The sequence below is a fragment of the Coffea arabica genome, chromosome 3e (genome assembly GCF_036785885.1).
Source record: "Coffea arabica cultivar ET-39 chromosome 3e, Coffea Arabica ET-39 HiFi, whole genome shotgun sequence".
In the NCBI taxonomy this organism is placed as follows: Eukaryota; Viridiplantae; Streptophyta; class Magnoliopsida; order Gentianales; family Rubiaceae; genus Coffea; species Coffea arabica.
Genome location: NC_092315.1, coordinates 19,956,684 through 19,970,132, shown reverse-complemented (window position 1 = coordinate 19,970,132; position 13,449 = coordinate 19,956,684). Strand labels below are relative to the sequence as shown.

Here is a 13,449-nt window from a genome sequence, read left to right as displayed (position 1 = left end):
GTTCCACATTTACCCTCCTTGTGAACTCTATTTATGTAGAGTTAATTTCGGAAACCTCCCTTGAGGTTTTCCTTAAATTATGTAAAACTATTCTGTAATTATGTAATATTTTTTGTACAAAGTGTAACTCTAATTGAACTATTTGTAAAACTTATCAACACAAATACAATTATTACATATTGGACCCATCTGTACACTAACAACTTATCACACTTCTATTGTAACGATGTACAAAAAGTTTATATAAAATTACAAAATGTTCAAAAAATGTTACATGATTTAGGGATGGTTGATCTAACAACTGCTTCTATCTCACTCCCTAATATTAAATAGCCATGGAGTTTCCAGTGATGTTGACTTTTGGCAATGGACATAGTGTTATTGCCAAAATTGCAATTCCTAAGTGAATAATAACATAATCTAAAAGTAGTTTAAAGATGATGGGAATTCATGAGTATATAGCATTAGCAAGCCATTTCTACTTGACAATAGGGTATCGCAATATTAATAACTTACAAACTCCATTCGACTAGGATGCACAAAAAGCTATTTATACTACCTCATTTTCACAAAAATGGAAGAGCAAGTTTATTTACAACTACAACCACATATTGAAACTATTGCTGCCATTATGAGAATCCATAGTCACATTTTTTTTAATCTCCGTTCAGATCAATGTAACATTTTTTAAACAATGTGTAACTCTATGTGAATTATTTATAAAACTTAATAACAGAAACGCAATCTATTATAAATATGTACAAGAAGTTTACATAAAATTACAAAATGTTCAAAACATGTTACACTGTTCAAGGACGATTTTATAGTGTTACCAAAGTTGGAGGGATGTGAGTTACATAAATAGAGTTCACAAGGAGGGTAAAAGTGGAACAAAAATAATAAAGGGTTGACAATGATACCAAAGTTATCATTCCAGGGGTGCTAAGTGTGATTTCGAAACATGAGGGGTGCTAGGTGTAATTAGAAGAAACCTCAAGGGAGGTTTCTGATATTAACCCTTGTTTTTATGAGTTTCAATTATGAAATTATAATGGATAATAACTTGATGTTGTGTTGATATTTTAGTACTTGATTATTTGCTAAAATTTGACTATAATAAAATTATCTAAGAAATTTTCATTAGCCTCGTAGGCGCCCCGCTGGGGAAGCGGGGCGGGGCAGGGGAGTTAGTAGGCAGTGAGACAGGGGTCTGCCCCGCCCCGTTGCCATCATAGCCGAAATTTGAGCCTGATTCTAAATAGATGGAGGTTAATCTAGACAAGGCTTAATTGAAGTGCTATTTTTCCACCATTACATTGCTGTTTGTTTATTAAATCTAAATGTAATAAATTCTATTCATTCAAATTAAAGAACCCCTATCGTTTCAGCATACTTTTTATCAGGCACAAAGCAAAATAAAAATGGAACAACTGCTTAGAGTAAAACAAACAAAATCTCAAGCAGCCAGAAAGATTTAATTGATAAGTAACATCAAAATAGGGAATATGGTTTGTATCCTGAATGACATCACCGATGATTTCCTATTGCTCAGGGGTTGTATCAATGCCTATTGGATTACGGGTATAGCACAACCATGAAGCTGCACAAATGATCCTTCCAGGGCTGCTTGGTAAAGTGGAGTAGAAATAGCATAGGACTGAAGTGTTTAGCAAGAAAAGGAAAGATATAAGCCAAATATATTGGATGCACTTTTTCTTTATCACTCGGAAACAAAAATGAGAAAGAACAGGGACCAAATGGTGGTTGTTAGAAGTCCACAAGTTTGGCGAAATGAGCTCTTTTGTATTTAAGGAAAAAGTGCAGCTAATCAATAAGGAGAAGGAAGCAAAAAGGTCTGAAACTTTATATATGCTAAGCGCTGTGATTCTGCCAACTATATCACAAGGATACAATGCAATAATCTGAACTGCTTTTTCAATCAACTTTTTACATTTTTTTTAAAGCTTAAAAGATCCAAAATCAGAAGCTAAAAAAGGCCTGCTTTTGGTATTCTGATTTTGAGCTTTTCTAAAATCAACTTTTCAAAATACGAATATCAAATTAGAACATGCCCAAGCCCAATCATTAGTATTCTTGAAAATTAAAAGCCTAAGACAGTTCCTAGAGGGAAAAGGACAGAAACCGGCAAACAATGAAGAATATGACGAACTCAGTCCTAAGGAAATGAAAAGCAAAGGAACTATAAGAAGAATACAAGCACTGAACAATGACCTCCAGAAATAGTGGCCTACTCGTTTAAAGCACTGGGATGGAAAATTGTTTTATTGGAAACAAAACCTACACATTCATCTTGATGGATGCTACAAACATACTTTTACGTGTTTCTGTTTCCTCCAGGATTATGGAAAGTAGCTTTTATGTTACAACTCAAGTAATCTCCAAGCAAAAGGGGCAATTAGGCGTTTAACTATAACCCATCTGCATCCACTACTACCTCTGCTGAACAGAAGCTTGCCCTCTGATTCAGAAAAAAATCCAATTGCTTGTCTAATGACAGATCAACAAATTTAACACCAATAGTTTATTATGAACCTCGCACACAAAATCTCATTACAAATGAACAGATTTAACAGTAGGTAATCTACAAGTGGCAAGAAAACAGCAGTGCAGCAGACAAAATAAGATCAAGGCAGAAGTAGAGTAAGGAGTTCACCTTACAAAAGCACCAGGCCTAAGGTTTCATGAATTCTTATTACAATCATAATTGAACAGAAACGAGTACCCTCAATTACTTATGTTAAATATAGATCTTAATTATGAACAGGAAAACATGAAGAGCTGAACAAGAAAATCACTTCACAAATCACCGAAACTAAGCGTTCATCAATATCTATCACAATCATAACTAACCACAAACCACTAAGCTCTTTAACTATATAACAAGAAAAATGCAGCCCTTAATTCTAAAAGAAATGCATCAACACCAAAACAAGCAAACCACGTGAATGCAACCTTCAATTATGACCAGCAAATTGATAAATACAAAACAAACCGCTGGCCTCAGAATTGAAGCAAGAAACAAAAGATTCAAACTCTGTCTGACGCTAATCAATCAACCGCCTGTGGTCTCACAATTGAAGAAAGGAGAAAAAGAATTCATGCCCTACCTGAACCTTATCAGTTATACTACCTGAATTTAATCAATGGTACATGTAAATTCATACATGGTAAGTAAACAGAAGCCACGTAAATCTTCAGCAGCTCTAACTGACGTAAATCTTTAGAAGCTGAAATTCGCAAATAGCTTAGAAGCTCAAACTCGCATAAAGCTTTCTCGCCTACCAATCTGCTGAGAAAGTCATCTTCAAAGCAGCATTTGGCCATGCGGCTCCCACACACTGCTTGACACATCGCCCACTCACCACTGATCTTAATTTGTGAAGCGGTCTTAATTTCCATGCAATAAACTTCCCGAGCGGAGTTAATTTGATTTTTTTTTGTTGGTAAGAGGAGTTATTTTAATTTGATGGTCCTAATTTGAATGTAATATATTTCGCACAATCGGACAGTTGACCACAAGCCAGCCTGATATCTATGAATTTTACTTGCAAAAGGAAGCACACACCTGAAGAAGGAAAGTAAACGCACACCAACTGCTCCAAAAAGTTTCTTGTCCAACTAACAATACCAAATGCGCTCAAAGTTGAAAATTACCGGATAACTGGTCCATTTTCACTGTAGCAACCGAACTCTCGCTTAGTATGGTAATGATTATTATTTCTATGGGGAATATGAACTTGGATAATTAGTTTATGTTGGTCAAAGATTGTTATTTAGTCAACTTCTCTATCCCACTTTTATTATAGAGCAAATTATCCGGTTGGCCATTAAACATTTGCAATCGTCGAGTTTTGGTCACTCAACTATTAAAAGTCTGGTTTTGGCCACTAAAGTGCATAAAAGCGAGACGCGATGCCATTCTGTTAGATTTAGCCGTTAACTTCATCGATGTGTCTGTCCGTGCGATTTCCAATACAAAAGGCAGGGACAATTTAGGACCTGAGAGTAGCATGAATGCTACTCTCCCAGCTAGTCCGCTCCCACTACCCCAGCTAGTCCGCTCCCACTACCACTACTTCCCTTCTTCCTCCACCCCCTCCTCCTACACAGAGTGGAGATCCGCCAGAGCCACCTACTACGCCGTCGCGGAACCGGGAGACCCGGTTGGTGGGGCTTGTGGTTATGGGGACCTGGAGAAAATGGGATACGGGAAAGCCACAGCTGCACTCAGTAAAGTCCTGTTTGAAAAGGGTCAGATCTGTGGAGCTTGCTTTCAAGTTAGGCGTGTTCAGGACATGAGATGGTGTATTCTTGGGACTTCCATTATTGTTACTGCGACTAACTTTTGTGCTCCGAATTATGGGTTTGAAGCTGATGGTGGAGGACATTGTAATTTCCCTAATGCACATTTTGTACTTCCCATTGAAGCTTTTGAGAAAATTGCCATTTGGAAAGCTTCCAATATACCCATTCAACATCGCAAGTATTGAGTTTGTGTGCTTATTCTTTAGCTGAATTCTCCTTTTCTTTCCTGTTGTTTTTTTTTTCTCTGAGCTAGAGTTACTCGTGTAATGGTATATTTGTAGCTGCATCTATTTTTTCAGGCCTATTCTGTAAACAATTTTTTTTTTAATTTTATAAATAGTTGGTAAAGTAATCTTTATTAGCTTTTTACAACAAGAAGAAGAAGGTCTATTTTCAACTTCCTAAATTGACCCTGCTTTTTGTATTGGAAATCGTGCAAACAGACGCATCGATGAAGTTAACGGCTAAATCTAACAGAATGGCCTCGCGTCTCGCTTTTATATATTTGAGTGGCCAAAACCAGACTTTTAATAGTTGAGTGACCAAAACTCGACGATTGCAAAAGTTTAGTGGCCAATCGGATAATTTGCTCTTTATTATATTGCTATTTCTCTTACATAAACATCATGTTTTACTTCTTTTTTGTTTTCTTAACATTCAATAACTATTAGTTGAATAAAAAATAAATACAACAAGTTCCAAAAAATAATATATAATAGAAAATTAAAAAATACAGCAGAAAATTCATGAAAAATCTCATTTTTTATGCATTTTGATTTTTTGAGTTTGTTAAATTTTGTGTATTACTAAGTTAATAGTTATTGGATATTAAGGAAATAAAAAAGAACTAAAACATGATGTTTATATAAGAGAAATAGCAATATAATAAAAAGTGGGATAGAAAGTGGCACAGGATGCGAGACAGAAGATCCATTGCGATTATTGTTGGTCTCTCTTTCTGACCTTTTCACCTCAAACCCCGAACCGGTTTTTTCATAAATTTTGATTAGATAAATTGAGAAAAGGAAAAGAAAGAAAATGAGATTTTAAATTTGCAGATATGCTACACGAGCTGCAAGGACTCTTCTTTCTACTTCCAGCAGGCAAAGCTCTCGTGCCTTTTCCGAAGGGCGAACAACAGTAGTTTCATTGAGAGCAAGGGCAACTACTCTTGCCGTGCCTGACAAGGTGGATCCAGGAAATGCTTCTAGAAGTTCGATTTCAGGGCTCCTTGCCCTTCCTGCAGCAGCTTACATGCTCACAGAGCAAGAAGCACATGCTGCAGAGTTGGAACGCACTTTTGTTACCATCAAGACTGATGGGGTGCAGAGAGGATTGATTGCAAAAATTATATCCCGCTTGAATGCAAAGGTTTTAAGCTCATGGCAATGAAAATTGTGGTTCCTTCAAAGGAATTTGCACAAAAGCATTATCATGATCTCAAGGAAAAGACCATTCTTTAATGGCCTCTGTGGCTTCCTAAGCTCTGGTCCTGTCATTGCCATGGTTTGGGAAGGTGAAGAAGTAATAAAATCCGACTGGAAACTTATTGGAGCTACAAATCCACAGAAATCAGAACCTGGAACCATCAGAGGTGACTTTGCTGTTGTGGTTGGAAGGAATATTATTCATGGAAGTGATGGCCCTAAGACTGTAAGGGATGAAATCAGCCTATGGTTCAAGCCCGAAGAGTTGGTTAGCTACACAAGCAATGCAGAAAAATGGGTCTATGGAGTCAATTGAGACTTTTTTTTTTTCCAATTTACAATTTCTTCTGCAACTTCAGCCCACATCAAAGAGTGGATGAACACAAAATTATCAAAATAATGTGAATGTTTTTGTCTAAGGAACAACACTATTTCAAAGCAAACTCATAGTGAAAATCACTGCAATAATTTGTTTCCCCAAATTAATTTGTGAGTGACTCAAGTCAATGCAATTTTACCTTGACAGTTTCTCTAATAAAAAAATTATTTTTTCTTTTAGATATGTATAGTTATTTTTGTTACATTTATTTAATTACATTATTGGAGGGTTACATATTGTAAGCATGTTTGGAACTAAGTAAAATTAGCAACGAAATAAAACTAACCAATCTATAATCCTATACCAAATCCAAACATTATTTTTGGTATATATGATTAGCAAATTGTATTTGTTAAGAGAATGATTATCATATGACATGTTTGGAACAATGTCAAAATTAGGGAACTAAATAGATCAACCAATACATGACATTATGAAAAATCCAAATAGAGGACATGAATCGATTTTTGGTAAAAAATAATTAAGTAATCTAAGAAACAAGAATGGGATATATATATATATATATCTTGTATACACTGTCAGTTTTGGATGAATAACAACTATGCAAAATTTGAATTTAAAATATTACTTTTATGCATATATCGATCATATAAAAAATCAAAACATGTGAGAAAGTGATGAGATGGTGATCATGACTGGACATGGTGAGGGTGATACACACATGAAGGTTCCAGTCGGACTAATAACAAGATCACGAGCTAAGAAGTTAAGGGAGTCTCTACAAGTCTTGGTTCATGCGGTGAAAGATCAAGTAGGTCAACCTATGATGATTGAAGGACTTGAACATCAAGACAAGACCATTTATACCCTATTTCAAGTTTCGGAAGTGGAAGAGAATGACTTCAAGGTTGGTCACAACATTCGAGTTCAAGAGGAGTAGTTCGAGTACAAGCTTGATCCATGGATTAGTCTTCATTGTTTAGTTATTATTTCCAACATTTCATTAATAGTTCGAGTTGTTTATTAGTAGAGAATAACGGCCAGCTCTGTTAAGTGTCTTGCCCGAGGTAATGTGTCCTAGTTTGGGTAGGAATTTCACTTGTTTTCATTGTTTCCTTGTTGGAGTAGGAACTAGGGTTCGACAAATGTTAAAATAAGCTGTCTCATGCACTTTGTGTCATAATTCAGAATTTTCCAGCAATAAATTGTGAGAATTTGTTCTCTTGGCTTCCTTGAGAGCTTGCTTGAATATTTGAGAGACTGTCTTGAGAGTATTCAATCGATTGATCAACCAAGAAACACCCTTGGTTGTGGCGTTGCTTTACTCAACACTTTGCTTCGCTATTCTATTGAGTTATGGGTTACGATCATATCAATGTTCATAACTCCATGGGTTAGAAGGGTCAAAGTTTTCCATCACTTCAACTTTGATATATGAGTCTAAATTCGGGGCTTTGTGGGATAAAAGTTCTAGCCATCTTGGTGGGTTCGTTATCAGCTTGGTATCAGAGTTAGTTGACGGTATCATGTATATCCCTTTTGTCTCTTGTTGATCATTTGTTGTTGTTTGTTAATTGTTTGTTCAAGTTAGCCGTGTCTTGTTCTTGAGTCATCCATGTGAGTCTTGCAATTCTAGGGTTTACTACATTTGGCTCTTGTGTTGTAAAAAAAAAAAAACCAGAATCGTGATTGTCATTTAGGGTTTCTTGTCCATCGGGTTTAGGGTTTGCGTTTTATTAGGGTTTTTCTTGTTGAAATTGCCCGAGTTTCCTGGTTGTTGAATTCATCGTGTTTTTCCATTCAGTTTATGTGTTAATTTGTGTCATTTAGTTGTGATATTATTCCAGCAAAAAAAACCTGCTTACTCATGAATTCGTGGCAGTTCAAGTGTCACTTCATGGCAGTTCAAGTGTCAATCCGTGGCTGTTTGAATTTCTTGGAACACTTGATTGATTTTTGGACCCGTTCTTGAAGTGTTTCTTGATTTTATTAAGCTGCGACACAGGTTCTTGAAGTTTTTGGGAATTTCTTGAATTTTTTTCGAAGGGTTCTTGAAAGACCTTGAGGAATTTTGAGTTATTATTCAACCAAACTTGAATTCTTACATTCTTGAAGGTCTAGTGTTGGTTGCAGAAATAAACAAAAATATGGACAACTTTGGCTTGGAAATTCGATTCTTGATTTCTTCTTGATTCAAATTCAAAAAAAATGAATCAAGAAATGAAACACCAAACCCTAGTTGGATTTCCAAAACAATTTCGTTAGTCACTTGTGGTTTATCAAAGGAAATTTCTTTCCAATTTGAAAGCCTTTTCCTAGTACCTCTTGGATTTGACTAAGAGGAAGTTAAAAACCTGATTTGAGTAGGAAAGGGTAGGAGATTTCATTCCAAAACAGCCAGCCACATTAATTTCAAAACAGTTTCAGATTCCTTGAGTTTTCCTAGTGATCTAGGTTTCGTCTTTCCTTGTCCAAATTAATCCGCTCAGGTTCATCCATCTTTGTCCAAATTCTAGCAAGCAGTCACGAGTCCTTTGAATTAAATCTAGTCCTTTTTGAGCTCAACACTCAGTCCAAGTGAACCGAATTATCATTAACCACTCCTTGAGTGATTCTTGACTACAAGTCGGTTGGAACACTTGAGCAATTTCTAATTTCTTCAAGTGAAGCAATCAAGTGCCTTGAGAACTAATTGATGAGAATATGAGAGTGTTACATACACTTGAGTGATACACGAGTGTGAGTGAAACACATAAGGGAGAGTGTGAGGTTATTTCTTTTATTACTAACCAATTTTTGTAGGTTTCATATAACAATGTCTAATGGTGGTGAAGAAAATCTTCAACCATTTGATATTAAGATTTTCACTGAAATGCTAGAAGCTAAATTTACGAAGATGCTAGACCAAGCTTTGGAGCCAATTCATGAAGAACTTTACAAAACATGAAGTTCACCTAGCAATTCCAAATCGTTCCACGGCAAAAGTCGAGTAGAAGAATCTGATAGCTCTAATGATGAGGAAGAGCACCTTAAGAGACTGCGAAGGATACAAGACTAGTTGGGGACACTATAAAAGGCATTAAAATGAAAATTTTTCCTTGAAAAGGGAGATCCGATCCAGATGCTTACCTTGAGTGGGAAAGGAGAATTGAATTGGTCTTTGATTGCAATGACTACTCTGAGGAACAAAAAGTGAAATTGGTTGTGGTAGAGTTCACTGACTACACCATAGTTTGGTGGGACCAAAAGATGACAAGTCGGCGAAGATGTGGAGAACTGGCTATCAATACGTGGGCTGCATTGAAGCGTATCATGAGCAGGCATTTTGTTCCAAGTAAGTACCAAAGAGACTTGTACCATAAGCTCCAAACCATGATGCAGGGCAGCCGAAGTGTCGAAGATTACTACAAGGACATGGAAATCTCCTTACTAAGAGGCGACATTGTGGAAGATAGAGAGGCAACCATGGCTCATTTTCTAAATGGTTTGAGGCCAGAGATTGCTGACCAATTAGAATTGCAACACTATATAGAGATAGCCGAGATGGTCGAGAAGGCAATCAAAATTGAGCGGAGGCTCAAGAGGAGGGGTCAAACACGATTCCATCCTACTTATTCACCTCCAATCACATGAAATCAGCCAATAAAGGAGGAGATGGGGACAACCAGTTCCTCACTCAAAGGCCAAAGCAAGAAATGCCAAGAAGTGAATCGAAGGGAGCTTCAATACCCGCGAATGATCCATCTCAGTCCCGTAATCATGACACTATGTGTTTTACATGTCAAGGGAGAGGGCATATAGCCAGCCAATGCCTGAATCAAAAAGCGGTAATGGTTCTATCAAATGGGGAAATTTTCACGGACGATGAAGCCGAATATGAGAGGATGCCACCACTTATCGAGGAAACCAGTGAGATAGAGGAATTACCTAGGTGTAGTTTGGTAAAAGGGGATCGAAATTATTAATTGAAATAATTGCAATTCTTACTGTTTGGGTTGCATGTATTGGATTCAATATCTTGGAGTGAATCATTAAAATTTGGGGATTCTCAATCCCTAACAAATTTGGGGGTTTTGGTGGATTTCCAAATTTGACTCAATTTGACTCAAAGACTTCAAAAAAGAAAAGAAAACCTATCGTTTTCATTACTCTATCACATCGGCCCAACCTCCATGGCAGCACCTTACCATCAGATTTCCTTTTTCATTTTTTCCCTCTCATTCCATCTTCCAGAGCAAGATTTCATTATCATTCTTTTCTCTTTTTCATCTCTCTTCACTCTTTCATCCAACCCTCCATGGCAGCAGCCCCACCCTATCTGGTTCTCTCTCCTTTCTTGTCAATCTCTCTATCACCTTCTCTTTTCTTCTGTCTTCACTCTCTTCCTCTCTCCTCCAATACTCTATGGTAGTTGCTCCTCTCTATTTAGTTCTCTCTGCTGTCTATTTTTTCTTTTTGTGTAAGCCTTTCTCTCATCTCTTGTCAGTCGCTCTCCCATGTTACACAGACTGCAAGGTTGATTGGTGATGGTCAGGTGGTGCTTCAAAAGAATTTGGTAAAGCATGAGTACTTAAGGGCTGGGAAGAAAGAAGCAGGAAAAAGGGAAAAACAAAAAAATAAAGAAAAGAAAATGAAAAATAAGTTGATTCTGAAACCTTATAAATATATTCCAAACACTAGTCATTGTAATGATACTCTTGATCAAATCCCATACTGAATTATTGGACGTGATTCCAATTACAATTCCTAAACTTGAACCAAGTGCCACCCTACAAATGACAAGGTTAGTTTGATTGCATGAAGAGCACTTACTACACAAATTAGTAAAGACGAGCTCCAATGGGAAAATGTCGACACTCGTTGTCACTTAAAGACAAAGTGTGTAGCATGATGATTGACTCGGGAGGCTGCACTAACGTAACAAGTGCTTTTGTGATGACCCCACTCCCCCTTAGAGCATACCCTAAGGTTTAGCGGACTGCCTGTCCAACTCTCGCCAGGACTCACTCACTAACATTAACTTGAGAGATAACATTAACGCCAAATTAAGTACGAAATTTCTTAATCAAACATTACAAATCATCCAACTTTTTAAAACATCCATACTTATATGTATAACTAAATGGATTGACATACAAATTGTTCAATGAATTTGCTAAGTACAACTAGGATGGCAATTACTTAAAGCGAAAATTGCAACTCTCGAACTCACTATTTTTCAGATCCATGATTCCAATCCCTGTTAAGGAAAACAAATAATGGGATGAACTAAAAATCCAGTGAGGTTCCAAGAAAACATGCAGTCAAATTGGCAAGATGACAATCACATATATCAAATCTTAAAGCGAAAAAAGTTAATAGTTACAAACGAAAGCAGTAATAGTTCACAATTTCAAATAAACAATTTAGCACAGAAGAAAAGGATACGGATACTGATACGGTGGTTCTCGCCAGATTCTAGGTAGAGCACTCAGGATTCAAATATTGATACAACTGATACGGTGGCTCTTGCCAGATTCCAAGCAGAGCATTCAAGATTTAAACGTTGATACAACTGATATGGTCGCTCCTGCCAGATTCCAGGCATAGCACTTAATTCCGTTCAGTATTTCACTTGCAACTCAAAGAATACAGTTGGCTTTTGCAAGCCAGTTCAGCAGCAACATTTTTCGAGTTCGTTGACACTCCATCAATGTTTGAAATGTAGGAATAAACAAATTCCATAGATCATTGCATTACACAAATTTCCTTTCCCTCGATCAACCCTCTTTACTGGGCCCAAATGCCAAAAAAGTGGGTAGTAATACTCGAGTATACCAATCCCAGATGATGCATCCAGTGGATTAAACAAGTAACAAGACCCGTGGTTCGTCAATCACCTTGACCAAGCCCTTACTGACTCGATTTAACTAACTAGCCGATAGGATTTGGGATTCCAAGAACAAGTATAGTCGATGAAATAACATCTCCAACTGACTTTCAAGTCATGCACATGTATATTAGTTCACTTGTAAATAGGATAACAAGAGCTCAGTCAAGTTAGGTCGAGTGCGATAAGATACACACTTGCCTATTCAATATCAAGTCAAGCAAGTTTAGCAGGTCAAGTGCGATAAAGTACACACTTGCCTTTGCAATAACAAGTCAAGATATCTAGCAATTTCAGACAACAAATCACATTTCGATCAACAAGTCACATGAAGAATCAATCAAGTAAATCACTTGATCCTAACATGCAGTTGGAACACTCACCGACTTATCACAATTTTTACACTTCAATCACAGGTTCGCCCCCTAGGCCACTCTTGAACCCTGCGATCATATATAGTAGAGCATGTGAAAAGTAATAAGGTGTCAAAATTTCTTCAAGACCCAAGGTCAAAAGCAACTAAACCTGAGTTCTTAAACCACTACTCAAGCTGTCAAATTTCCAACAAACATAACTTGTATTTTCCTTCAAAATTCACAAGGTTTTCTTGTTCAAATCAAGTGAAAAACTACATACATGATAGGTCAATGTCTCAAGCAAACTATGGAGTAAAACTAGGTCAATTTTAGTCACGAATTTTGAAGAAAACGAGGCAAGGTTCTTGAGGTTCAAAGTTGGAAATTTTGAGAAATAAAATGTTTTGGAGCAAATCATTTTTTTCCTCGTAAACTTCTTTGTTTTAGCTCAAATCCAACATAGGTGTGAAGACCAAATTCTTGTCAAGTGCCTTGAGCCAAAATATGTCAAAATCACCACATAAATTCTAGCAATAAAGATGAAATTCTCTCTCGCCCTCTCAGCTAACCGTAGCAAAATTTTCAGCAAGGACTTAATAACTTTTTCTCCAAAATCCTAACTTTTCTTACTTAGATTCATGGCAAAAATCCAGTATCTAAACAATCTAAAGAACTAGATTTACTTCACCAAAACTCTTTGTGAAAAGCTACAAATCAACATACTTGTGAAAAACTCCAAATCAACATACATGTGAAGATCAAAATATTAGCAAGTATCTTGAGCAAAATATGTCAAAACCATCCCAAACTTCCAACTCAAACAAGAATTTCCAGCAACTTGTCCTTAAATTCCTTTCTCTAACTTCAGATTTCAACCTTATCTGCATGGTGAAAACACAATAAATAATAGCTAACATGTCAAGAGGTATTTAGTTCATGTTCTTAGCAAAGAAATACATCAAAAGGTCACTTATAGAAACTCTAAACTAAACTATATACCTTATGCATCAAATCTAGAAATTTAGAGCATTACTTGAGTTAACATGAAGTCCTCCCTAAAATGTTTCCTTTTCATCAAAATTGCACATATATAAGTTCTAAATCAAGCTAAATAGATTACACACCAAAGCT

The 13,449-nt window shown here is 36.6% G+C and overlaps 1 protein-coding gene and 1 pseudogene across 1 annotated transcript; both read left to right on the top strand.

Moving 5' to 3' along the window:
- The first annotated feature begins 4,031 nt into the window (after positions 1 to 4,031).
- LOC140038439 (expansin-A13-like) lies at positions 4,032 to 4,511 on the top strand. The gene has a single exon (XM_072083795.1). It carries the CDS (start codon positions 4,032 to 4,034, stop codon positions 4,509 to 4,511), a length of 480 nt encoding a protein of 159 aa, XP_071939896.1.
- An 853-nt stretch (positions 4,512 to 5,364) lies between these two features.
- On the top strand, positions 5,365 to 6,069 carry LOC140038691 (nucleoside diphosphate kinase 3-like; annotated as a pseudogene).
- Positions 6,070 to 13,449: the final 7,380 nt, after the last annotated feature.